Source organism: Antechinus flavipes, chromosome 1, assembly GCF_016432865.1.
Source record: "Antechinus flavipes isolate AdamAnt ecotype Samford, QLD, Australia chromosome 1, AdamAnt_v2, whole genome shotgun sequence".
Taxonomy (NCBI): Eukaryota; Metazoa; Chordata; class Mammalia; order Dasyuromorphia; family Dasyuridae; genus Antechinus; species Antechinus flavipes.
This window is the reverse complement of record NC_067398.1, coordinates 561202324-561228076: the sequence shown is the minus strand read 5'-3', so window position 1 is coordinate 561228076 and position 25753 is coordinate 561202324. Positions and strand designations below refer to the sequence as shown.

The window sequence follows — 25753 nt, the reverse complement described above, 5'->3', positions numbered from 1 at the left end:
TTTGTGATGCTGGAGAAGACTTTTGAGAGTCCCTTACAACCAACTGGAAAAATATTAAATGCTCTTGGATTGGGCAAGCAAATATAATAAAGATGACAATACTACCTAAACTAATCTATTTATTTAGCGCTATACCAATCAGACTCCCAAAAATCTACTTTGATGACCTAGAAAAAATAACAACAAAGTTCATATGGAAAAACAAAAGGTCGAGAATTTCAAGGGAATTAATGAAAAAAAATCAAATGAAGCTGGCCTAGCTGTACCAGATCTAAAATTATATTATAAAGCAGCAGTTACTAAAACCATCTGGTATTGGCTAAAAAATAGACTAGTTGATCAGTGGAATAGGTTAGGTTCAAAGGACAAAACAGCCAATAACAATAATAATCTAGTGTTTGACAAACCCAAAGACCCCAGTTTTTGGGATAAGAACGCAGTATTTGACAAAAACTGCTGGAAAAACTAGAAATTAGTATGGCAAAAACTAGGTATTGACCCACACTTAACACCATTAACCAAGATAAGGTCAAAATGGGTTCATGACCTAGGCATAAAGAATGAGATTATAAATAAATTGGAAGAGCATAGGATAGTTTACCTCTCAGACCTGTTGAAGAGGAATTTATGACCAAAGAAGAACTAGAGATCACTATTGACCACAAAATAGAAAATTTTGATTATATCAAATTGAAAAGTTTTTGTACAAACAAAACAAATGCAGACAAGATTAGAAGGGAAACAATAAACTGGGAAAACATTTTTACAGTCAAAGGTTCTGATAAAGGTCTCATTTCCAAAATCTATAGAGAACTGACTCTAATTTATAAGAAATCAAGCCATTCTCCAATTGATAAATGGTCAAAGGATATAAACAGACAATTCTCAGACGAAGAAATTAAAACTATTTATAGACATATGAAAATATGCTCCAAAATATGCTCCAAATCATTATTAATCAGAGAAATGCAAATTAGGACAATTCTAAGATACCACTACACACCTGTCAGATTGGCTAGAATGACAGGGAAAGATAATGTGGAATGTTGGAGGGGATGTGGGAAAACAGGGACACTGATACATTGTTGGTGGAATTGTGAACACATCCAGCCATTCTGGAGAGCAATTTGGAACTATGCTCAAAAAGTTATCAAACTGTGCATACCCTTTGATCCAGCAGTGTTTCTACTGGGCTTATATCCCAAAGAGATACTAAAGAAGGGAAAGGGACCTGTATGTGCCAAAATGTTTGTGGCAGCCCTGTTTGTAGTGGTTAGAAGCTGGAAAATAAAAGGATGCCCATCAATTGAAGAATAGTTGGGTAAATTGTGGTATATGAACATTATGGAATATTATTGTTCTGTAAGGAATGACCAGGAGGATGAATACAGAGAGGACTGGCGAGACTTATATGAACTGATGCTAAGTAAAATGAGCAGAACCAGGAGATCATTATATACCTCAACAACGATACTGTATGAGGATGTATTCTGATGGAAGTGGATCTCTTCGAGAAAGAGAGCTAATAAAGTTTCAATAGATCGAGAATGGACAGAAGCAGTTACACTCAAAGAAAGAACACTGGGAAATGAAAATAAACTGCTTGCATTTTTGTTTCTCTTCCCGGGTTATTTATACCTTCTGAATCCAATTCTTCCTGTGCAACAAGAGAACTGTTTGGTTCTGCACACATATTGTATCTAGGATATACTGTAACCTATTCAACATGTAAAGGACTGCTTGCCGTCTGGGAGAGGGGGTGAAGGGAAGGAGGGGAAAAATCGGAACAGAAGTGAGTGCAAGGGATAATGTTGTAAAAAATTACCCAGGCATGGGTTCTGTCAATAAAAAGTTAAAAAAAAAAAAAAAAAAGAGAGAGAGAGAGAGAGAGAGTCCCTTACAGAACAAGGAAGTAAAATCAGTCAACACTTAAAGAAATTAATTTAGGCTATTCACTGGGAAGTCAAATACTAAAGCTGAAACTTAACTTTAGTTACATGAGATGAGAAGACTCAATGGAAAAAACTAATGTGTGAAAGATTAAAGGCAAAAGAAAAAGGGGACAACAGAGGAATGAGATGGATAGATAGTGTCTTGGAAACAATGAACATGAACTTGGACAGACCTCAGCAGATTGTAGATAATTGAAGGATCCTTGGTGTCATGAAGATTCAGGCCTGACTGAGCCATGGAACAATAATAAAACTTCTGTTGACTCAAGGCAGAAGAAGTCTAGGTCCTGAGTTTATAAATTCCAAGGAAGGAAGTTCTCAGAGAAGAGGCTTCCTGTTCAGTCCCTTAGCCATTCTATGTAGACCTTCCCAATAGTAGCCCTTTCCCTTTAGCTCCTTGCTCTCTCCTTGGTTTCAGATAGGAGCTCTAGTCCAGGTTCCATTAAGGCTAGTCTTTTTCTTTCTCTCCAGTTTTAAATATTGATGGGAATATACCCATCCAAAATTTCACTTTGTGCTTATAAAGCTTGCCCCATATATAAACCTTTCTATTACCTCAAAATTAATGGGAAAGAAGTAAGGGAAAAGTTTGTTAATAATAATAATAAACCTATCTAGGTCTTTATAAGAGATTAGGTTTTTACATTCCTGAGATAGGAAAATAAAATGACTTTAAATTTAGTTCTTTGCAATATTCTACCTGTGAAATTTATTATCATTCTGAGGCATAGCTTTAGTCTTAATTTTTCTTTTTAAGCATAATATTGCAGGCCCTGTAAATAAAAATCCTCTTCCATATTCATGAAATAAGACAGATAACATTGGGTCACTTGTTTGGTGCCTATTCCATCAGAACACATCCTATACAGTATCGTTGTTGAAGTATATAATGATCTCCTGGTTTTGCTCATTTCACTCAGCATCAGTTCATGTAAGTCTCTCCAAGCCTCTCTGTATTCATCCTGCTGATCATTCCTTACAGAACAATTATATTCCATAACATTCATATACCACAATTTATCAGCCATTCTCCAATTGATGGGCATCCATTCATTTTCCAGCTTCTAGCCACTACAAACAGGGCTGCCACAAACATTTTGTAGCTGTGCTATTTTTATGTTTATTAAATGACAAGATCAGGGAAGTTGCATCTTGAAGCTTATCCAAGGTCATGTATGTTTTAAGCAACAGAGCTGCGAGTCACACATAGTTCTTTTACTTCAACATAAATAAGTGAAGAAATGAAAAAGCATTTATTAAGCCCTTACTATATGCAGAGCATTGTGCTAAAAGACTAGGAATGGAAACAGAAAATCAGAGATTGTCCCTGTTCCCAGGGAGCTCACATCCCAATGGGGGAGACAACATCTATAAGAGGTTTCAGATGTAAGTCAGAGGGAAGGTGCCATAGAGCACAGAAACATACTGCCTGTTGACAGTCATTCACTTTCTTTAATATTATTTCTGCTGATAAAGACATACCCACTTGTGATGCTGCACTATTTGATGGTGTCCAGGACTTTGGTGATGAGAACTTTCACTTCTAGGGCTTTTGTCACCTGGAACTTAATAGCTTCACTGACAGATAAGGAGGTTTGGGCTGCAGATTGTACAGAAACATTTATCAGGTTGCATCTCCAGACTGTGGAATGGGCTAGACATTTCTGGCATTTCCTTTCATTTCCTGAACCTTTGGTTTTATCTGTCCATTTTGAGAGTCAGGCAGCAGTTGGTGGTATTGATGGTCCGCCGTTTCTCTATAAGGACCCATCCTCATTATGTTGGCTGTAGGAACAGGGATAGAAGAAGGACCAGTGGTCTAAGGGGCACTGTTATACCTGTAGCCTTGGGCTGTCTTTAGCTGGGTCTGAAGGGAGGTGCTAGTTTAATTTGCTTATTTAGTGCATGGTGCATTTTTCCCTCAGGATGCTTTGTTGTGCCTGCTAGGCTGAGGTAAGTAGTCTTTATAGTTCTTTCCATCAACGTATCTGATCCTTGACTTCTTTCCTACAGCTGTAAAAATGTTTGCCAGCTTTCTCCTTAGTATCTAGGCTTGGGGACATCAGCTTTCTTTTCAACTGATAGTTTTAGTCTCAGACTTCTATAAAGGGTGATTCTGAACCCATCTCCTTGCAGCAGTCTGAAGCAGGATGCTTTGCCTCTTGGCACAGCTGCCTGCCAGGACTCCTGCCCGCTGGGAAGAGACCTTTTCCCAGTGCTAACCTCTATCTCTCTGCCAGGGTTTCTCTGCTAGGACCTTTATTTCCCCACCAGGATATTGCCATTCAGAAGTCTGCTTTCCTAGAAAAGCTATAAAAATAATAAATAAAAATTTACAATAAAACTTACTTTTTTACCACTAATATTTTGGGTTCGTGAATTCTTTCATGTAGGACCTGCGCCTCCGACCAAAATTGGATTCCCACAACTCTCTGCACTGCCACTAGAACAGCATCATGATGATCTTAACTCCAATGCTGTGTCTTTAGTTTTTTTTCCAATCCAATAACAATTTATTGAGCACGTATCATGTGCTAATTATTGTAACTCTGTATTATGGAAATACAAGGAATAAAATGACACAGTGACTGACACAATAGGGAAACTTTTAAAAGGGAAGATAATACATAGAAGAAGGAAAGGGCAGGAGGTATGTGACAGTAGGGGTATCTTGTTCTGTGCAGTTGAAACCAGGCAAGACAGTAGATGCAAAGTAGAGTGAATTTACACCTTCTTAGGATGCCCATTTTTGCATGACACATTCCCTTGATATTTCTAATTTTTCTTGAACAATTCTCTTTATTTTACTGTTTTCTTCTATTTCTTTGCATTGCTTATTTAAAAAAACCTTATGTCTCCTTACTATTCTTTAGAATTTTTCATTCAGTTACGTATATTTTTCCTTTCTCCTTTCCCTTTCTCTTTTCTCCTTTCCTCAGCTATTTGTAAAGCTTCATTTAACCTTCATTCACCTTTTGTAGGTAAATGTTTTTTTTTTTTTTTTTTTTTTTTTTGGCTTGTTTCCATCCATGTAGAAAGATATTAGCCTAAATATGTACTATATGAAGATTTAATAACAGGATTTTGTCTGTAGTCATTGTTAAAGCAAAACATAGCATTGTATTTGCAGAAACTTCCTTTGTAATGGTTCAAAACTAACTAGTTTTCTGAGTACATTTGGACAATATTGTTATGATCTACTGAGAAGAGCCTGATTTGGGAATCAAGAGATTAGGGATTTGAATTCTGATTCTTTCCTTTACTATTTCACCTCTTAAAATTCACCCTACTTTTAGGTATCTTTAGCTTTCCTATTCTGTAAAATGAGGGGTTTGGATAGTTTCTTCTACTAAATCATATGATTTAGAGGAATTTGCCACTTGGAGGTAGTTTCTTCCACATCAATGTATTATTTCTCATTGCTTAAAATAACTCCTAATAGGTAACTTAGCGAGGCTGATACAGAACAGATTTTAATTTTACTCGAAGTAGCCATTCTACTTATTAAATTATTTCTGGAAGAAAATTTTACTTCACTATATTCACATTATTCTATTTCATTAGTTAAGCAACTTCTATTAAAATTGCTATAAAGGTATTAGCAAGGTTGTCATAGAAGTTTTTTGATATAGGATTTAGTGAGTAGTTAATAATATCAGCATTTTCTGAACAAAGAAAATATGGAATTCCCATTCATTAGATGCTTTCCTTTAAAAAAAAAAAAACAAAAGTAAATGATAATTAATGGGTTTTAAATGAACTCAGAATAATCATCAATGTGGATATTACCCAGGCTACCCTGTACAGGTGCTAAAGAACTATAAAAATTACCTTTGTCATTTTCTCTCTCTTTTTTTTTTTTTTTAAAGATACAGATCTCTGCATTTCTGTTGGGATTAAATTTTCTCACTGGCCTGTTGAGGACTGGAATCATATGCACTAGGTGATATTCATAGCCTGAATATATTTTTACTAATCCTAATGCTACTTTTCAAGTGAAAAGTCACAAGGGAGGGAATTGAAGCTTGTCTGACATTCTAAACCATGATGACATCTTTTCATTCTTGTTAATTATCCTCAGAAAGAATTAATTTTGGGAGGATCTTTGGTTTCAAAGCCTTTCCCTTGTGTATCCGTTTAATTACGGATTTTAACCTTTTGACTTGGTGCAGCAGATATAATTTCACTTGGTAGCCCAGCACCTCCTTTTCTGAAGAAGACCTTTAAGAAGCTGTTTTTTTTCCATTTGTATTTCTGTCCATCAAAGAACACTTTTCTCCAGTGTATTCTGATGCCTTTGAATAATTATAAAGCTTCCGACATGACAAAGCGTCCTCAAAAATCTCAGTCGTGAAAGTGTGACACTCTATTAGCTAAGATCTTATTGATAGTTATTTCCCTGCAGAATCATAGTGACACATTAAGGACTGATCTGCTGAATGAATGGTAGTAATTTGTATTTTCATAATGACTCTTTGGAGTCATATTCTTTCCCTCCCTTCCCTGCTATTCCTCTCTCATCTCATCAACAAATTTATTTATTTATTTAAAAAAAAAAAAGTCATTCATACAAAGGTAAGCTATTAGAATAGACGACCTGAGAACCAGAAGATTTCTAAGGCCCTCAGATCAGCGTGCCCTGGCATTTCATCTCACAGGGCTCGCCCTCTTTGTGCAGCTGCCAACTTCTTGAATAATTTTCTTGACAAATGGTTTGCTCATTAATATTTCAACCCTTTTTCTGCCAACCCCATGGAAGCCATGTGCCCCAGGCAGCAAAATGCAGCTCATTCTTAAAGTAGCTCTGTAATCCTTGCCTTAAATGCTTTGTCAAGACCAATGATGTATAAATGAAGCTGATCCCTTTTGAGTTAAGATGGACTTCTTTTTTATCCAAGTAAGAGTATTTATTAATAGTGAGGTGCTGTTAGTTTCTTTCCTATACTTCAAACATACATAGGATCCCTGCATTGCCTGTTTCTGCCTCAAAGGCTCTTTCCCCTATCATTGCTCTATCCTGTGATCTATTAAGAAAACACACTTTTTGAATTGTTAGAATTTATTTCCTTTTTTGGATTTATAACTGTTCAAACATTAATGGTGGGCAGAAGTGTGAATAACTGTCAGGCTCTTTAGTTAATTCTAGACGTTAAACGAACTAGGTCTTGTGAAAACAGTAATTTAACTACTTTGAGAAAAGTGACTTCTCCTTCCCTTACTCCAGTCAGAGAACTTAAAATAAAACATAGCATCACTTATTAAGTCTGCAGAGATCACACAATAGTAATCTTGAACAGAGATAGTGTCCTTGGGAAGCACTGCTCAATTCTGTGGTGAACCACAGTAATAAAGCAAAATTATCTTGTGCTGAAATGACAGAGATAGTAGGAAGGAGAGCCCATATGAAGATTTATGACCATTGATAGAAAGATCCACAGTCTTAGACAATTCTTTAGAGAGTCAATGCAATTGTTCAAGAAAGGCTTACTATTGTTCTAGATTTCTTAAAACCTGTTAATTTCCAGTTCTTAGCCTGTCCTTTACCCATCTGCTATCTCCCCATCTCTTTCTGTTTTTGTGATTTATTATTATTTTTTTTTTTTTGCTATCATTTAATTCCGTTTCAGCCTGCACAGTTTGCCTTTTGTTTTCTCCTAAAGTCATACTTAGAATTCTAATACTTGTGACTAGGTTATGTGTGTTCTGATTCCATCCTTCCATGTTAGAATACTTGAGAGATGATGGGAAATCATATATCCCAATCTAATTATAGCATTATTTCTTAAAAGACATCTTATGACAATAGCACTATAAATATTAATTATAGATCACCTAAATTTACACATTAGAAACAAGAGAAATTTAATTTTTTATTCAACAAATATTAAGTACCTACTCTGTCTGGAGCACTATGGTGGAATTTGAAGGAAACAGAGATGTAAAACATGGCTCTTTCCTTAATGGAACTTATAATCTTATAGGAGGATCTAGTGCATATACAGATAACTGTAGCATAACACAGCTTTAACAGTTTATTAATTTGATTTTTTACATTACAAACACTTATAGATTATTCTCACTTTGTGAGAGATTTCTTGAAACAAAATAAAACAGTTAATTAAGACCAATAATAATGTAATCTTAACTTTGTGATCTTGGGCAAATCATTTAACTTTTGTTTGTCTTAGTTTCCTCATTTGTAAAATGGGAATGATAATAATAATAGCACAGATTTCCCAGGGTTGTCCTGGGCATCAAATGAGATAGTTACTCTAAATCACTTAGAACACAGCTTGGCACTTGGCAAGTACTATGTAAAAGTTAGCTAAAATTATTATTATTATTAATATTTTTATCATTAAACTTTCTTAGCCACAATTTCCTTCTTTGTATAATTTAGATAATAATAACACCTACCTCCTAGTATTGTTTCCAGGTTAAAATGTGATGTTTGCAAAGCACTTGGTAAATTGTGAAATGATACATTGTTTAGTAAAAAATTAAATCATTTCTTTTCTTTCCTTCCTGACTCCCTCCCTTTGAAACAAAAAAGAAAAATAAATTTCTTGTAGCAAATATACACCTTCAACTATTCAGCTATGTATGTATCTATACGTATCTCCCCATTCTGCACTCCAATTCTCTATCAGTCTTCAAAAAATTACAGCCAAATTACTCTTACCTTCTATGATTCTTTTGAAATCTGAGTTTTCACTGAATTGGGTAGGATATTGTTTGATCATAGAGTTAAAGCTGAATAGAACCTTAGAGGTCATCTAAAAACAACAAAAAGCACAACTCTTTAATTTTATAGATAAGAAAACTTTATTAAAAATATTGGAGGCATATCAATTCTGGTCTTCTAATTTAAAATTTAGAAGTCTTTTCCCAGTACTATGCTTGAGAAAGGAATATTTGAACTAAGTATCATAGTTTGAGATAAGAATTAAAGAAGATTATAGATTGTACTTTTTGATTTCAACCCTAGTACTTGTCCTTATCCTACATACTTTTCAGTTTTAAAAAAAACAAAACTCTAATTAACCCTATACCTTTTCTTTAGCATTTTTCTTAATTATATGTAAACAAAAATTTTTTTATATTTACTTTTTAAAAATTTGAGTTCCAAATTATCTCTCTTTTTCCCTCCCTGCAGAAGATAACCGATTTGATATTGATTATACATTTGGAGTCATGTAAAACATTTCCATATTTGCTATGTTAAAAAAGGAAACAGACAAAACAAATCCCCCAAGACTAATAATGAAAATAGAAAAGAATATGTTTTAATTTACATTTAGTATCCAACAATTCTTTCTCTGGAGGTTGATACTATTTTTCATTATGAGTCCTTTGTAAAATTATCTTTGATCATTGTACTGCTGAGAATAAGTAAGTCATTTACAATTTTTCATTATTACAATATTGTTATTGTATACAGTGTCCTTCTGGTTTTGCTCAGTTCACTTTATATCCGTTCATGTAAATCTTCTGAGAATTTTTCTGAAAGTATCATTATTTCTTATAGCATAATAGTATTCCATCACAGTCATATAGCACAACTTGTTCAACTTTTCCCCAGTTTATGGAGTATCCCCTCAATTTCCAATTTCTTTACCACTGAAAGAGCTGATATAAATATTTTTTTGCTGGGTGAAAGGTTGGGCACAGTTTTTGGGCATCATTTCCATTTGCTCTCCACAAATGGTTGGATCAGATTCCACCAACAGTGCATTATTGTCCCCATTTTTCTTTGTCCCCTTCAATATTTATCATTTTCTTTTTCTGTCATATTAGCCAATCTGATAGCTGTCAGATGCTACCTCAGAATTATTTTAGTTGGCATAGCTCTGATTAGTAGGGTTTTAGAATATTTTTGCCATGTGACTATAGATAGGTTTGATTTCTTATGAACATTGCCTATTCATATCCTTCGACTGTTTATCAATTGGAAATGACTCTTCTCATTAGTTTGATTCAATTCTCTTCATATTTGAGAAATAAAATTTTTATCATTACTGTAAATTTCCCTTCTTTCCTGTTTGTCTCCCCCCAGTTTCCTTCTTTCCTTCTAATCTTGGCTGCATTGATTATTATTTTTTTTAATGTAAAACTTTTTAATTTGATATAATTGAAATAATCTTTTTATATGCTAGAATAACTCTCTATATCTTGTTTGGCCATAAATTCTATATTCATAAATCTAACAGGCATTACACTCCATACTGCTTTTACATATTTTCTAATCATCTTTTTATGTCTTAAATTCTATAAGAAATTTATAGTAAATGAGCTCCTTCTAGTATCTTATTGATTGTAATCCTGTTGTTTTTTACTTTTTGGAATATTGCATCCTAAGTTGTCTTCTAGGGATGTCAAAATCCTGTGGGATTCTTATTGTGACTTTGTAACTTGTATTTAATTTTTCTTTGACCTAGAAGCTCCGGATTTTGGCTATGATATCCCTGTGAGTTGCCATTTTTGTGTGTCTGAATAATGTGTGCACAGTGTTTAATATAGTATCTACAAATATAGATATTTGAAATGTAGTATCTAATTTTTTTTTTTTGGTTGTAACTTTCAGATATTCCAATAATTTTTAGACTTTTCCCTCCTTTCCTTTCCCTTTTCTTCTTCTTTCCCTTTTCCTCTCCTTTCCCTTTTCCTCTCCTTTCCCCTTTCCTCTTCTTTCCCCTTTCTTTCCTTTCTCCTTTCTCCTTTCCCCCTCCGTTTTCCTTTCTTTTTCTTTTTCTTTTTCTTTTTCTTTTTCTTTTTCTTTTTTTTTTTTTTGGTTGTAACTTTCAGATATTCCAATAATTTTTAGACTTTTCCCTCCTTTCCTTTCCCTTTTCTTCTTCTTTCCCTTTTCCTCTCCTTTCCCCTTTCCTCTTCTTTCCCCTTTCTTTCCTTTCTCCTTTCTCCTTTCCCCTCTCCATTTTCCTTTCTTTTCTTTTTCTTTTTCTTTTCTTTTCTTTTCTTTTTTTTTTTTTGGCAACTGGGGTTAAGTGACCTGCCTAGTCTCCCACAGCTAGAAAGTGTTAAGTATCTGAGGCCAGACTTGAACTCCTAATTTCAGGACTGGTGCTCTGTCCACTGTGCCACCTAATGCCCCTATCTTCTTTTTCTTAAAAAAAAAAAAAAGAAAGAAAGTCTTTTTATTTTTCTTTTTAATTTCTTATTGTCTGATAAAATCATTAACTTCTCTTTGACCCATTGTAATTTTCAGAGAGTCTGTTTTTTGAGGAAGCTTTTATAATTCTTGTAGTAAGCTATTAACTTTCCTTCTAAGTATTTCCTTTCGAACAGAGGTTCTTAATTCAGAGTCCTAAAATTATTCATTTTGTTCAACATTATTGGCGTCTTTTGTAATACTGTGCATTTTATTCTATGCATTTAAAAGATTTTGAAAAGGGGTTTTTAGATTTAGCCAATCTGATGGAAACCCCTTCCCTCATACCCCCCAAGCTTTAAGAATTCTTATTCTAGAGGTTTTATTATTTTTTTTCAGTTGTTTTCTTTAGAGCTCTCTCTTCATTTACTATATCTTTTCTTTTCTTTTTTTTTAATCACATAATTCTATTTGGTAATTCTAATTGACCTTGAGACTATGGTATGTAGATTTTGTTTTTGTTTTATTCTTTGGACTTCTTTCAGGATTATGTTTATAGATTTATAATTGAATTTTTTAAAAAATTTTACTTGTAGTCTTAACTCCTGAATTAGCATTTTGTGTTCGGATCTAATTTTCTGTAATTTTATATGGTCCTGGTCTATTATCTGGTGTTCCATCACTTATTTCTTTGAATATTATGCGATATATTCTCTAAAGCTTTCAGGAGTAGCTCAAGTAAGAGAGCTGCAAAATCTTTGTTCCTGGGTGGGGCAGTTGCAAGATTGTCCTTGGTTGGAGCTCCAGCTGATTGCTGTTCATTCTAGTCCCTGTTGACCAGCTGGAATGCTCTGCTAGGTCAGAGCAATTGAATGATAGTCTGCTCTTTGGTCTGGGCTCCTGCTTGCTCTGATGACTCAGCTGCAATTCTGACACTCTGTCCACTGTGAGCAATCACTGGCTGCTTTAAGAAAGCTCAAACTCCTTTTGTGAAGTGTGTTGAGATCACAGTGTACAATGTGTTCCCTTCTTTTGTCTCTTCATATCATTGTCACTCCATCCATCATCGAATAAATGCCCTGATTCCCAGATCCAATGTAATAGAAAATATGATCTACCTCTTGAGGCCCTTTCTTCTAAGATAGAGAGCCTGGGGATTATGGGCAGGAAGTTCCACAGGCAGTCTCATTTCATTTTATTCTTCACCATAATGTGATATATTTCACTGCAAATGATCATTCTCTTTATAGGCTTTTGCTCTGTTTTACCCCAGTTTTCACCATCACAGCCTTAAAGACCTTGTACTCCCTTTTTTAGTCCTGTCTTCTTTCTATTCTTGACTTAGAGTTATTTCTTCCAGGTCCCTTGGCTACTGGAAAAGCAAAGATCCTTTGTGAATACCTCTTAGTTTGCAAATCCAAACTTTTTTCTGAAAACCAACTAAAGAGTGATTATATATCATGGTGAATAAAGTGCTAAAATAAGAATCAGGAGAACCTGAGTTCAGATCTAGCCTCAGACACTATGACTCTGGGCATATCATTTTACCATTTCAGTTTCTCCATTTCTTAAATAAGCATAATAATAGCACTTGACTCCAGAGCTGTGAGGATAATATGAGATGATATTTGTGAAGTACTTTGTAAAACTTAAAGGTCCTACATAAATTCTAGTTATTATTGCTATTAAGTTAAAAGAAATCAAATTTCTCCTCTCTAGGTTCTTTTAGTCTGTCTACAAAAATTCTACTTGGTCTGATCCAAGTTTCCAAGTCTTTTGTAGCTGGTTTCATTAATATACTACTTCTTTGGCTGTCCCCTAAAGCTCTTCCACTTGCATTAATCTTCATGTTTTCTGAATATCTATTTTCTCCGAGACAGTTGTACTTTCTTTTTCACATCTAAAATATTTTTATTCTCCCTTTCTGATACTTCTTAAATTGTTTTCTCTTAAAATCTTGTAGTTATCCCACATTTCTATTCTGCATCATCACTAGACAGTTGCATCTGCTCCATACACATTTATAGATGTGAAAGTTGAGAAGCCTTGAGGGTTTGCATGATTAGTGCAAGACCTCACAGGCTAGTTCTGGAGCAGCTGGGACATGATCTCAAGTCTCCTGCCCTTATTGCCAGTCTCCTCTTCATGTCTTTCACTTTCATAGTTAATGCTTATGTTTGTATTTTATGATTTTTTTCACGGTGAAACTGAAATTTGTGTAAATTATTGAGGGAGGAAAATGCTCATTGTGCTAAGGAAGAGGGATTTGTTGTTTATGAAGCTAATTAACTAGGGGCTGCCAGGTGGTGCAGTGGATAGACCCTCCCAGTTTGTAGTCAGGTGAGTCTGAGTTCAAATCTGGTCCCAGACACTAGCTGTGTGACCCTGCGTGAGGCACTTCACCCTGTTTATCTTAGTTTCCTCATCTGTAAAATGTGTTGGGGAAGGAAATGGCAAACCACTCCTGTACCATTGCCAAGAAAACTCCAAATGGAGTCTGAGAGTTGGACAAGACTGAAAAACAACAGAAAACTAGCTATATGTTTTAAGCATTAAAATTCACCAGCCTCAAAATATCTAGCTTATTATTGCAACTAGACAGATAAACAAAAAATATAGCAAAGAGGTATGTCCAAATCAATGAATAAGTAACATAACCAACTTCCAGTTCTTTTCTCCCTGGACTAGGGCTGCACCTGCTGTGGTACATTGGGGTGATTGTCATGAGGGATCATGTAGTTAAAAGCAAAATGAAGGGTCCTAGCACTTACTCTACTTAGTGTGGTGTACTCTTGTTACTTGCTAGTGTATCTTGCTAGATTTTTTATATATATATATATATATATATATATATATATATATATATATATATATATATATATATGTACATTATATATATGCTATAGTATATTTGCTATCACTAGAGTGCTGCCTTTGCACCCAAAATCATTCACAATTATACCATTGAAAAGTAAATATGAAAAATTTACTCAGCAATAAGGTAAGAGCAAAAGTAATCTTCATATATACTCAATAGAAGGCCATAGAATAATCAGAATATATTAGTATACTCATAGACTTTTTGCACACTTTCTACCAGTACATACAGTATCTGTTGAAGGGAGAGTGGCTCTTATAGAAAGCAGCAGTTGCATTTTGATTGGGTCAGAGTTGGGGAAATGAAAACAGACCAAAAGGATAAAGAATTATGTGAATAAGGATAAAAAAATTTAAATATACTTTGGGGGCAGGAAGGAAAGCAAAAAGCAGCCTGGGAAATGAAGGATGAGCAATAAAGGGACTAAACAGTTGCATACATCTGACTTAACCGATTTTATAAGTGCGTTCAAATATCTGTGGAGGCGGAAACTGAGAGAAAAGGTTAGTCCCTGTGCCACAAACACCTATATCCTGAACAGCTTTGAACTTTGTGTAACCCAGCATGTGCATTTGGAAGGGGAATAAATGTATAGCTGAGACTTGTGAATTACTACTAACTAACGATGAGAGTAACTTTCTCTCGAGATGTATGTGGGTACACATGCATATTTAAACACCCCATCTACTACTACGGTGACAACCAACACAGAACAGTGTAGTTGGGGAGACAGTTTTAGTTGACACTAAGCCAGTGGCAATTTATTTCAGAGACAATTCTGACAAAATGAGACCGTCAATGAATACATTTATAGAGTTCACTCTGAGTATGTAGTACATGTCTCACACTGGAGCTGCCTCAACAAAAGGCATCAGGAACCCCAGCATAGTTGTTAGGAAGGCTTGCATTAAAGGTCTGTTATTTTCCATTTGTGAGTCAGGTGAACAGGACCAGTCTAGTACCATGGCCTACATGATTCCTTCTCAATGTCTTAGAATTCCCTTACAGAGTAGGTCTAGTGACCTTTACAGATGACATTCAGGAGGAAAAGTTATTTATCAAAGGTAATATAATTAATAAATAATCAGAGTTGTGATGGAAAGTGCCACTGGCATCCAGAGAGAGAACTATAGAGGCTATATGTGGAACAAAGTGTAGTATTTTTACTTTTTTGTGTTGTGTTTGTTTGCTTGCTTTTTTTTTTTCTTTCTTGTGTTTTTCTTCCCTTTTGATGTGATTTTTCTTGTGCATCATGATGAATATGAAAATATGTTTAGAAAAATTGCACATGTTTTATCACATTGCTGTCTTGGGAAGTGGGAGGGAGGGGATAAGGGAGAAAAATTTAGAACACAATATTTTGCAAGGATGAATATTGAAAACCATCTATGTATGTCTTTGGAAAAATACAATAATATTGAAAAATAAGTAATCAGAGTCAAGATTTAAACCATAGCCCTTTGGTTCTAGGATCCACTCTCTTCCTATGCTTTGTATTGATTTTTATGTGGAACATATGATAATGACTGGACTGTGTGGCTAGGTCTGGAAGAGACTGACAAAAATGATGTGAATGAATCTTTATAATCAGATTTTTAAAAAGTGGAAGCTTTGATTTAATATTTGGGTGAATATACACATAGGGTGTCCTGGTTGTCCTTAGCCATATTCCATTATGTCCAAAAAAGTGGCTTTGTCTTTTAATTTAATCACATGACTCTCTTAAAGTATGAATTGCTGTATCTGTGATAAGTACTAAAATGTGTAATGTTAATATTATAGAAATGAATAGAAAGGCTGTGTTTGCTTGTAGGGTGAGTCCCTAGTACTATATTACTGTTTTACTATTTGTTTTCTCGTTTACTCCTTAATTAATCTAGAAAGTCTTTTGACCTATTCAAGTTGTCACTTTGGGAATTCCCATTGCAGTCTGTAATCTTTGGTGCAAATACGCTAGTGAAATATCATAATAAGCCTACAGCTTTACACTTGAAATCAATAAAGTTGATATCCCCTTTTAGTTTAAAAAAATGTGAATTAGCTCATTGTTAAAGTAAGACAAATTAAGGAGAACATTTATTATCATTGTGCTGTTAGTAATAAAAATATCAGACTTCTTAGTTTAGAATTTAGAAGAAGATAATGCTACTAGCAGGTCTTATACACGCAGCAACATGAGTAATGAATGACCAGTGGGAACAGACTTTGATTCTTAGTTCAGATCTCTGTGGTTCCTTTTCAAAGATTTCAAACATTCCATCTAATGATATTCTCAAAAATAGGTTAAGATTGCCAATCTTGATTATCCAGGGGTCCTGATCAGCCCATGTTAAAGCACATTTTCTAGAATAAAATAAATAATAAGTTTTCATTTCACTTGCTATGAAAAGTATAAGTGATTAGAATATAGTTTCTCAAAGGATGCAAAAAATGAAAGCTCTCCCTGATCCCACATTGATCATTAAAGGATTCAGAATCTGGTATAGGGCTTTTGGGTGTCTATAAAAGTACCAACTGTCAAAAATAATTTACAATAGCACATAGCAATATAATACAGGCTAGTAGTAATGTAACAAATAACAATGTTGATTTGTTCTTCATGGTTAGGTTTTAATGAAGGGAAATCTATTGACACATTGAATGAAGATAAACCAAATTATTTAAGTAAGCAGAAAAGCAGTTCTAGAAGTGTAATAGAGCAATTGATGCACATTATTTTTTAATTGGCAAAAGATGAAATACTGCTTTGGTGTCATAATGGAAAAGCTTATAGTTTTTAAAAGTATTTTAAATCTTATCAATGTGTTCTAAAGCCATCCTCCTAAAATGGTAGCACATGTGCAAAAATCACCTTGAAAAACTACAATCCTAACTAATTGCATAAAATATAATTTAATGGTGCTGTTGAACAGTGTTGTGAAACTAATGGTTGTGTCTTCACTAAATGGAAAAATGGTTGCTAATGATATTGTTAACTATGGATATCATAAAGGGATGTCCTTTGTGGTGTGGTAGTTAGATGATAAAAGTAGTTTGTTTTGAGTTCCTAGAGGTTCCCCCTTAAGGACAGAACCTTCTCTGTAAAATTATCTCCAATTATCTTGGTTGTATCTTGTTTGTATATAGTTATTTCCATTTTGTCTTCCCCATTAAATCATGAAATCTTTAATAGCTGGAACTGGGTTTTTTCTGCCCTTTTTTTTCCCCTTTTGTTTTTCTCAATGTTATGCATAGTCCCTGTTTTCAAGGATGTCATTTAATTGGTGAAAAATTGATTGAACATCACTTCTTAATAGTCAAGTCAGTTCAACAAGTACTAATTAAACATAGTGAATTGATGACATTATTTAAATTTCATCATCAGTCATATCTGTCTTTTTTGATGACTGCAGCAAATTTAAAGGGTTCTTGCATCTTGAAGTAAGATTTCTTTGTGGATTATAATGAATCTTTTTCTTTTTTTTTTTTTTAATTTTTTATTTAATAATTACATTATATTGACACTCATTTCTGTTCCGATTTTTTTCCCCTCCCTCCCTCCACCCCCTCCCCTAGATGGCAAGCAGTCCTTTATATGTTGGATATGTTGCAGTATATCCTAGATACAATAAAATCTTTTTCTTAAAAGCAGTGCTGTGAGAATCATGACAGAGGGATGTGACTGGCTAACGGAATCAGATTTTTCTTAAAAGTTCCAAATTTACAAATCTGTTTTCTAATTTGCATTCTTAGCTGTTACTGTGAAAAGGTCTTTTAAATTTTTTTTATTATATATTTTATTTTATTTTATAATAACTTTATATTGACAGAATCCATGCCAGGGTAATTTTTTTTACAACATTATCCCTTGCACTCGCTTCTGTTCCGATTTTTCCCCTCCCTCCTTCCACCCCCTCTCCTAGATGACAAGCAGTCCTATATATGTTAGATATGTTGCAGTATATCCTAGATACAATATATGTTTGCAGAACCGAACAGTTCTCTTGTTGCACAGGGAGAATTGGATTCAGAAGGTATAGATAACCCAGGAAGAAAAACAAAAATGCAAATAGTTCACATTCATTTCCCAGTGTCCTTTCTTTGGGTGTAGCTGTTTCTGTCCATCATTTATCCATTGAAACTTAGTTAAGTCTCTTTGTCATAGAAATCCACTTCCATCAGAATACATCCTCATACAATATCGTTGTCGAAGTGTATAATGATCTCCTGGTTCTGCTCATCTCACTTAGCATCAGTCCATGTAGGTCTCTCCAAGCCTCTCTGTATTCATCCTGCTGGTCATTCCTTACAGAGCAATAATATTCCATAACATTCATATACCACAATTTACCCAGCCATTCTCCAATTGATGGGCATCCATTCATTTTCCAGTTTCTAGCCACTACAAACAGGGCTGCCACAAACATTTTTGCACATGTGGGTCCCTTCCCCTTCTTTAGTATCTCTTTGGGGGGTATAAGCTCAGTAGTAGCACTGCTGGATCAAAGGGTATGCACAGTTTGATAACTTTTTGGGCATAATTCCAAATTGCTCTCTAGAATGTTGGATTCGTTCACAACTCCACCAACAATGCATCAGTGTCCCAGTTTTCCCGCATCCCCTCCAACATTCATCATTATTTTTTCCTGTCATCTTAGCCAATCTGACAGGTGTGTAGTGGTATCTCAGAGTTGTCTTAATTTGCATTTCTCTGATCAATAGTGATTTGGAACACTCTTTCATATGAGTGGTAATAGTTTCAATTTCATCATCTGAAAATTGTCTGTTCATATCCTTTGACCATTTATCAATTGGAGAATGGCTTGATTTCTTATAAATTTGAGTCAGTTCTCTATCTATTTTGGAAATGAGACCTTTATCAGAACCTTTAACTGTGAAGATGTTTTCCCAGTTTGTTGCTTCCCTTCTAATCTTGTTTGCATTAGTTTTGTTTGCATTAGTTTGTAATTACAAAGGTTTTTTAATTTGATATAATCAAAATTTTCTCTTTTGTGATCAGTAATGGTCTCTAGTTCATCTTTGGTCACAAATTTCTTTCTCCTCCACAAGTCTGAGAGATAAACTATCCTATGTTCCTCTAAATTATTTATAATCTCGTTCTTTTTTTTTTTTTTAATAACTTTTTATTGATAGAACCCATGCCAGGGTAATTTTTTTTTACAGCATTATCTCTTGCATTCACTTCTGTTCTGATTTTTCCCCTCCCTCCCTCCACCCCCTCCCCCAGATGGCAAGCAGTCCTTTACATGTTGAATAGGTTACAGTATATCCTAGATACAATATATGTGTGCAGAGCTAAACAGTTTTCTTGTTGCACAGGGAGAATTGAATTCAGAAGGTATAAATAACCCGGGAAAAAAAAACAAAAATGCAAGCAGTTTATATTCATTTCCCAGTGTTCTTTCTTTGAGTGTAGCTGCTTCTGTCCATATTTGGTCAATTAAAGCTCTCTTTATCGAAGAGATCCACTTCCATCAGAATACATCCTCAAATAGTATCGTTGTTGAGGTATATAATGATCTCCTGTTTCTGCTCATTTCACTTAGCATAAGTTCATGTAAGTCTCGCCAATCCTCTCTGTATTCATCCCGCTGGTCATTCCTTACAGAACAATAATATTCCATAACATTCATATACCACAATTTACTCAACCATTCTCCAATTGATGGACATCCTTTCATTTTCCAGCTTCTAGCCACTACAAACAGGGCTGCCACAAACATATAATCTCGTTCTTTATGCCTAGGTCATGGACCCATTTTGATCTTATCTTGGTATATGGTGTTAAATGTGGGTCCATGCCTAATTTCTGCCATACTAATTTTCAGTTATCCCAGCAGTTTTTTTATCAAATAATGAATTCTTATCCCAAAAGTTAGGATCTTTGGGTTTGTCAAACACTAGATTGCTATAGTTGACTATTCTGTCTTGTGAGCCTAACCTTTTCCACTGATCAACTAATCTATTTCCTAGCCAATACCAAATGGTTTTGGTGACTGCTGCTTTATAATATAATTTTAAATCAGGTACAACTAGGCTACCTTCATTTGATTTTTTTTTTCATTAATTCCCTTGAGATTCTTGACTTTTGATTGTTCCATATGAATTTTGTTGTTATTTTTTCTAGATCATTAATAAATTTTCTTGGAAGTCTGATTGGTATAGCACTAAATAAATAGATTAGTTTAGGGAGTATTGTCATCTTTATTATATTCGCTCGGCCTATCTAAGAGCACTTAATATTTTTCCAATTATTTAAGTCTGACTTTATTTGTGTGGAAACTTTTTTGTAATTTTGCTCATATAATTCCTGACTTTCCTTTGGTAGATAGATTCCCAAATATTTTATGCTATCAACAGTTATTTTGAATGGAATTTCTCTTTGTATCTTTTGCTGTTGGCTTTTGTTGGTGATGTATAAAAATGCTGAGGATTTATGGGGATTTATTTTGTATCCTGCTACTTTGCTAAAATTATGAATTATTTCTAATAGCTTTTTAGTAGAATCTCTGGGGTTCTCTAGGTATACCATCATATCATCTGCAAAGAGTGATAGTTTGGTCTTTTAAAAATTAACTCATGTTTAAAAAAACCAAACAAACTAAAAACTGAAAAGTATAATGTTCCCACAATACCTTGACTCCCTTAAGATTTTATACATTAAACAAGAATTAACATTTCATTTAGTTACAATGATGTACCCCAGGAATTTAAGTCCATAAAATTTGGTGAATGACTTTTAATTCTTTAAGACAGGAAGATAAAGGACATGATTGATACTGTATATATATATACCAGAATCTCAGATGTGATTTAAAAAAAAAGAAAGAAAGAAAGAAAAGAAAAAAAGATATTTTTGCACAACTAAATCCCAATTAGTTTGAATCATGAATCCTATGAAGTGGTCATATGCATTTAAATTCACAACATTCAGTTATAATTGTGTAAAATATACTAATTGGTATAATTCCAACCCTATAAAAATACAAAATACAAATACACAGTGCACAATGCTAAGATAGGATAGGTGATAGCAGGAGATAAGTTATCTAGGTAGGATAATGCTATGCTTAGTAGTCTCTAAAATACTGAAAAGATGGCCTTTGACAAACATATAAAAGTTTAGAAGGTGGATGGTTTTAGCAGTGGGTGTGGGATAACAAACTCGGTTTTATGTATGTTGAGTTTCAAAGATGTCTCTAATTTGAAATGTCTGTTACACAATTGATAATATGTGGGTGCAGCTCAGTGGGAAAACTGGGGCTAGATATAGAGATCTGAGAGTTATTTGTATAGAGATGGTAGTTAAACTCATGGGAACTAATGAGCTTGTGGAAAAAACATAGCAGGTGAAGCAAAGACTCAAAACAGAACCTTGGGGAAACATTCAGAGTTAAAGGTCATGTTACAGATGGTGACCTGGCAGAGGAAATAGAGAAGGAATGGTAAGTTGGGGAAAAGGAAAATCAAAAGAGAGCATTATTACTCAACCCCAGGAGGAGAGGGTTGTCATCAGTGTCAAATGTAGCTGACAGATGAGAAGGATGAGACCATTAAATTTGGCAAAAAAAAAAAAAGGTTATTGATAACTTTGGAGGGAAGTTTTTGTTGTACTTGGGAACAAATCTATTAATGTAGGGTGACAGCCAAATTTTAATACAGAAGAGACATGAACTAGATAGATAATATCCTTACTTTAGGTCAAAGTATGCAAAAATTCAGTGACTTTTGCAAAAATATGAAATGCCTACTTATTCTCTTTTGTACTCAATAAGCTCCCTGGCTAATCCTGGGTTCTGTGAAACACAATTTAATGCCCTATCCTGAGAAGGTAGGACTTTCTCAAAAAAGAGGACCAAAAGAGAGCATTGTTACCCAAACCTTAGAGACCAATCTACAGAACTCTGGATAAAGCCCAAGAACAAGAAGACCTTAAAAAGTAGCAGTCTAAGACTAAATTTAAGATTGTATTATTATTAATTTAATCTTCTTCATCACCGTTTTCTCTAAGATACCAAATTTTTATTCTCAAATGGAGGACAATGTTTTCTGTTTTTATTTCTTATCCCCATCTCCTAGTACAGTATGCATATGTAATGCAATTTAATTGAATGAGTATTTTGAAGGATAGCATTTTAAAAATCTCTCTTTTAATTGATGATATGTCATAATGACAGTGGAAGGTTTAAATTTAAATGATGGTATGTACAGCTAGGAGGGAAAAGATTTTCATTATTATAAATAGGTAACAGCTGTCTTGCATTGTTTTTCCTTATCAATCAGTATTTTTGGAACTTGTGTCTTGTTCCTCCCCTCACCCCCTCCTTTTTTTTCTTTAACACTAAACAGAAATAAGTACCTCATCTTCAGATTTCTATATCTTATATTAAAAAAATGTAAATTATAGGAAGCATCATTTCATGATATAGAAAAATAACATTGCAGCCATGTTTTTGCAGTTTCTTCATTTGGTCTTGAAGAAGGAGACTTAGAGTTCACTCTTTTCATTTTATACATCAGGGAACTGAAACCCCCTCAAAATGAAGAAGTTTTCCCAAATTTTTAAAATTAGTAAATATTAGATCCTGGATTCAACCTTGAGTGCTTTGATTCTGAAGCCAGTTTTCTTTCTGTAGTACCAGTCAATAAGCAACAAGCATTTATTAAATAAACACTTAATGAGTGGTTATGCCATTCTTTCTTTTAAAAAAAAGTGTAGAACATTAATAAGAAGTAACATGCCCAGATGTGGAGTATTTATCAACACCACTTTTTAAAAGATTATCACGCTTACTATATGTTTATGTTTCTAAATTTAATAAGAATCTTAAGAGATTCTTACAATGTATAAAACCATAAAATCTGTGCTGATTACATTTCAAAAATAAATGGTAACTTTTAAAGAATAAGGCTATTCCCTTTCAATTTGTTTTCTATATGTATACTTAGAAAGTTTGGGCTTTTTAAAATAGTCTTGTCTCACTAAAGCACAGGGTCTCTCTTATAAACGAGGTATTAACTATCAACGTATGGAAGTTTTCCTAAGTCCTATTAGGTAAGCATCTATCTATCACCAGAGAAAGGTGAAAAATTAAAGGAGATTTTTTTAGCTTACAGTTGTTTTCCCATTGAAGGCCATTAAGTATATTATAAAGTGGAAAAAGGAAACTTCTGTGAAAAGAATCGATTAACTAGCAAGCATTTATTAAGCTCTTTTCATATCTCAAATTTTGTAGTAGGTACTGAGAATGCAAAGAAAAAAAAAGCAAGCAGTTGTTGCCTTCATGGAAGTAGCAGGGACGTGATCGTAGAGGCAAACAGCGCACGTGTGAAAATGTTTCCCGGTGGTTTCAGTGTTGCGGGGCCAATACGACCTGCTTATTGCATATTTTTTGGTGCTCCCCCCGGGGTACAGCTGTGGGATGGAGGCTTGCGTTGCACAAGGACCAATGCTAAGTCTGCACCTTGGATGTTTCCTTTCCAGAGCCTGCGAAGAGTCGCCGCCATGATCTTTTGGAGTCTTTGTAAGAGAATACCGCAGCGGCCTGTGAGGCTGTGCCTGGCGGGTGTGGTGGGAGGCAGCTTCAGGAGCCGTCGGGGCCTGGCCTCCCAAGCCATCACTTCGGCCCTCCCGGCCGGGGGCGCTCCGGGAGCTTCCCTGGAAGTGCTGGGCAAATCCTATCCTCGGGATGACCATAGCAACGTACCGGGAAAAATCCTCTCCAAGGTGGGGAAGAACCTGCACAGCAGGAAGCACCACCCCTTGTGGCTGGTTCTGGAGCGGGTGAAGCACCACTTCTATCAGCAGTACGTGGGCCCCTTCGGGACGCCGCTCTTCTCCGTCTTCGACGGGCTCTCCCCGGTGGTCTCCACCTGGCAGAACTTTGACAGCCTCCTCATCCCGGCGGAGCACCCGAGCCGCAACAAGGGGGACAACTACTACCTGAACCGCACCCACATGCTGCGCTCGCACACGTCGGCCCACCAGTGGAACCTGATCCGCGCCGGGCTCAACGCGTTCCTCGTGGTGGGAGACGTCTATCGGCGGGACCAGATTGATTCCCAGCACTACCCGGTCTTCCATCAGTTGGAAGGCGTCCGGCTCTTCAACAAGCATCAGGTAAGGAAGGGCCTTGCTTAGAGGGAAGTCAACACAGCGGACCTCCAGGAGGTTTGTGACGCAGACCGGGAGTTACTTTCCCTTTGACCTTCCCATTAGCTCAGTTGAGGGTAATTCCTAGCAAAAACTAGGTGTCAGTCAGCAGTTTTTTTTTATTAATATGTGCTGCATTTAGAATAATGTCCTGAAACGTGAGCTTTTCATTTTCTGTTTCTTCTTTCTTCCCTCGGTTCTGAGAAGCTTTCCTGCTGCCATCTTTGCCCAAGGCAGTATAATGAAATTGCACGCTATAGCATTCATTCAGAAGACCTGGGTGAGCCAAGTTCCCTTCTCTGCAGACTGCACACACCTCCATGTCAGATGTGAGTGAAGAGATCGTTCTGGTCGACTCCTAACGCCCATTCCAGCTTTTTACCTTATTGATTCTTTGTGAGAGAATTCAAATTGCTGACTCAAATTCAGTCCTGATACCTGCGAACCCCAAACACACGTTGTCCGTTGTCCTCCGTGGTTAGCAGAATCACCGAGTTTTTAGAAGAGGTTCCTGCTGTTCTCGCTTTTGGCTGGGGGAAGAGGGGGGGAGAAGGAGGGGGGAGAGAGAGGTAAAGATTGTGTGTTAAATGTCCCCCAAGACACCACCAGTCCCATTCCTACCCCCTGTCAGTGTGGCCCCTCTGTGGGTCTCTGTGGAGTGGACTTGATTACCACGTTCTCTGAAGTTGCTGTAGTTGCAATTATTATTCTATCCTTATTTCTTCCTCCCTGGCATTGGGAAGTTTCAGAGCCTTCCCCACCATTAGGGCTGTACCAGAACCCTTTCAGTTCCTTTGTCTGAGTTACTTGACTGCTCACAGAGTTTGAATGAGACAGAAGTCAACAGCTCCATTTCTTTTGTTAAGGTGGAGTTCCCCTAGCCCTCACCACGTGCCCTGCGTCTCTGTTCTGTAGTCCTTCAGCACTGTCATGTTAACTATTTATATAATCTAACATTCTTCTGCCCTAGCCATTTACCTCACAATGCTTTAGCACTTCCAGGCTTTTCCATTTATCTCCCAGTTAGAGTTTCTTTTCTGTTGCTGACTCTAATTAGAGTGTAAGCTCTTTGAACAGGGACTGCCTGATTTTTCCTCTATATCCCCTGGCTCTTAGCAATGTGCTTGATACACAGCAACCACTTAGTAAGTGCTTTTATTTTCCTTCCTTCCTTCCTTCATCTATTCATCATTATAACATTGGACCACTGTCAAAACTCTTTGGCTTTCCCAGAGTATCCCAATATATTATAAGGAAGAAATGAATAATCTAAACCCATTTAAAACAGTTAAAACAAAAGAACACCAAACAGCTACGGCGGCCTCTTCTGTACAGATAAATGATTTCTAGGACTAGGATCTGGTATTTCATTATATAGCTATCATTCCCATTCCCATTCATTATTGAAGGTCTTTCCTCACTGTTCAATAACTAACATAAATACTGGGACTAAAAAATCATTATCATTATACTCCTTACTTGTTAAAATATAAGATCAATATAAAAATGAACTGTCCAGTATTAACTAGTCACCATTACTGTACTTTTTTCATTAATAGGCAAGATGATAATAAAGGATGGCAGTAAATATCTCTCCATGCAGTCCTTTATCCTATTCCTAAACCTCTCCTCCAGATGTATCTTTCTGTCAACCTATATTA

The 25753-nt window shown here is 35.5% G+C and overlaps 1 protein-coding gene across 1 annotated transcript in view; it reads left to right on the top strand.

Annotated features, from left to right (window-relative positions):
• The window catches only part of FARS2 (phenylalanyl-tRNA synthetase 2, mitochondrial), a 631382-nt gene that overhangs the window by 108656 nt on the left and 496973 nt on the right, over positions 1-25753 (top strand). Inside the window, exon 2 of the mRNA XM_051970739.1 lies at positions 23424-24059. Within this exon, the coding sequence (XP_051826699.1) occupies positions 23445-24059 (615 nt within the window). The 5' untranslated portion in view covers positions 23424-23444. The remainder of the gene's footprint in view (positions 1-23423; positions 24060-25753) is intronic.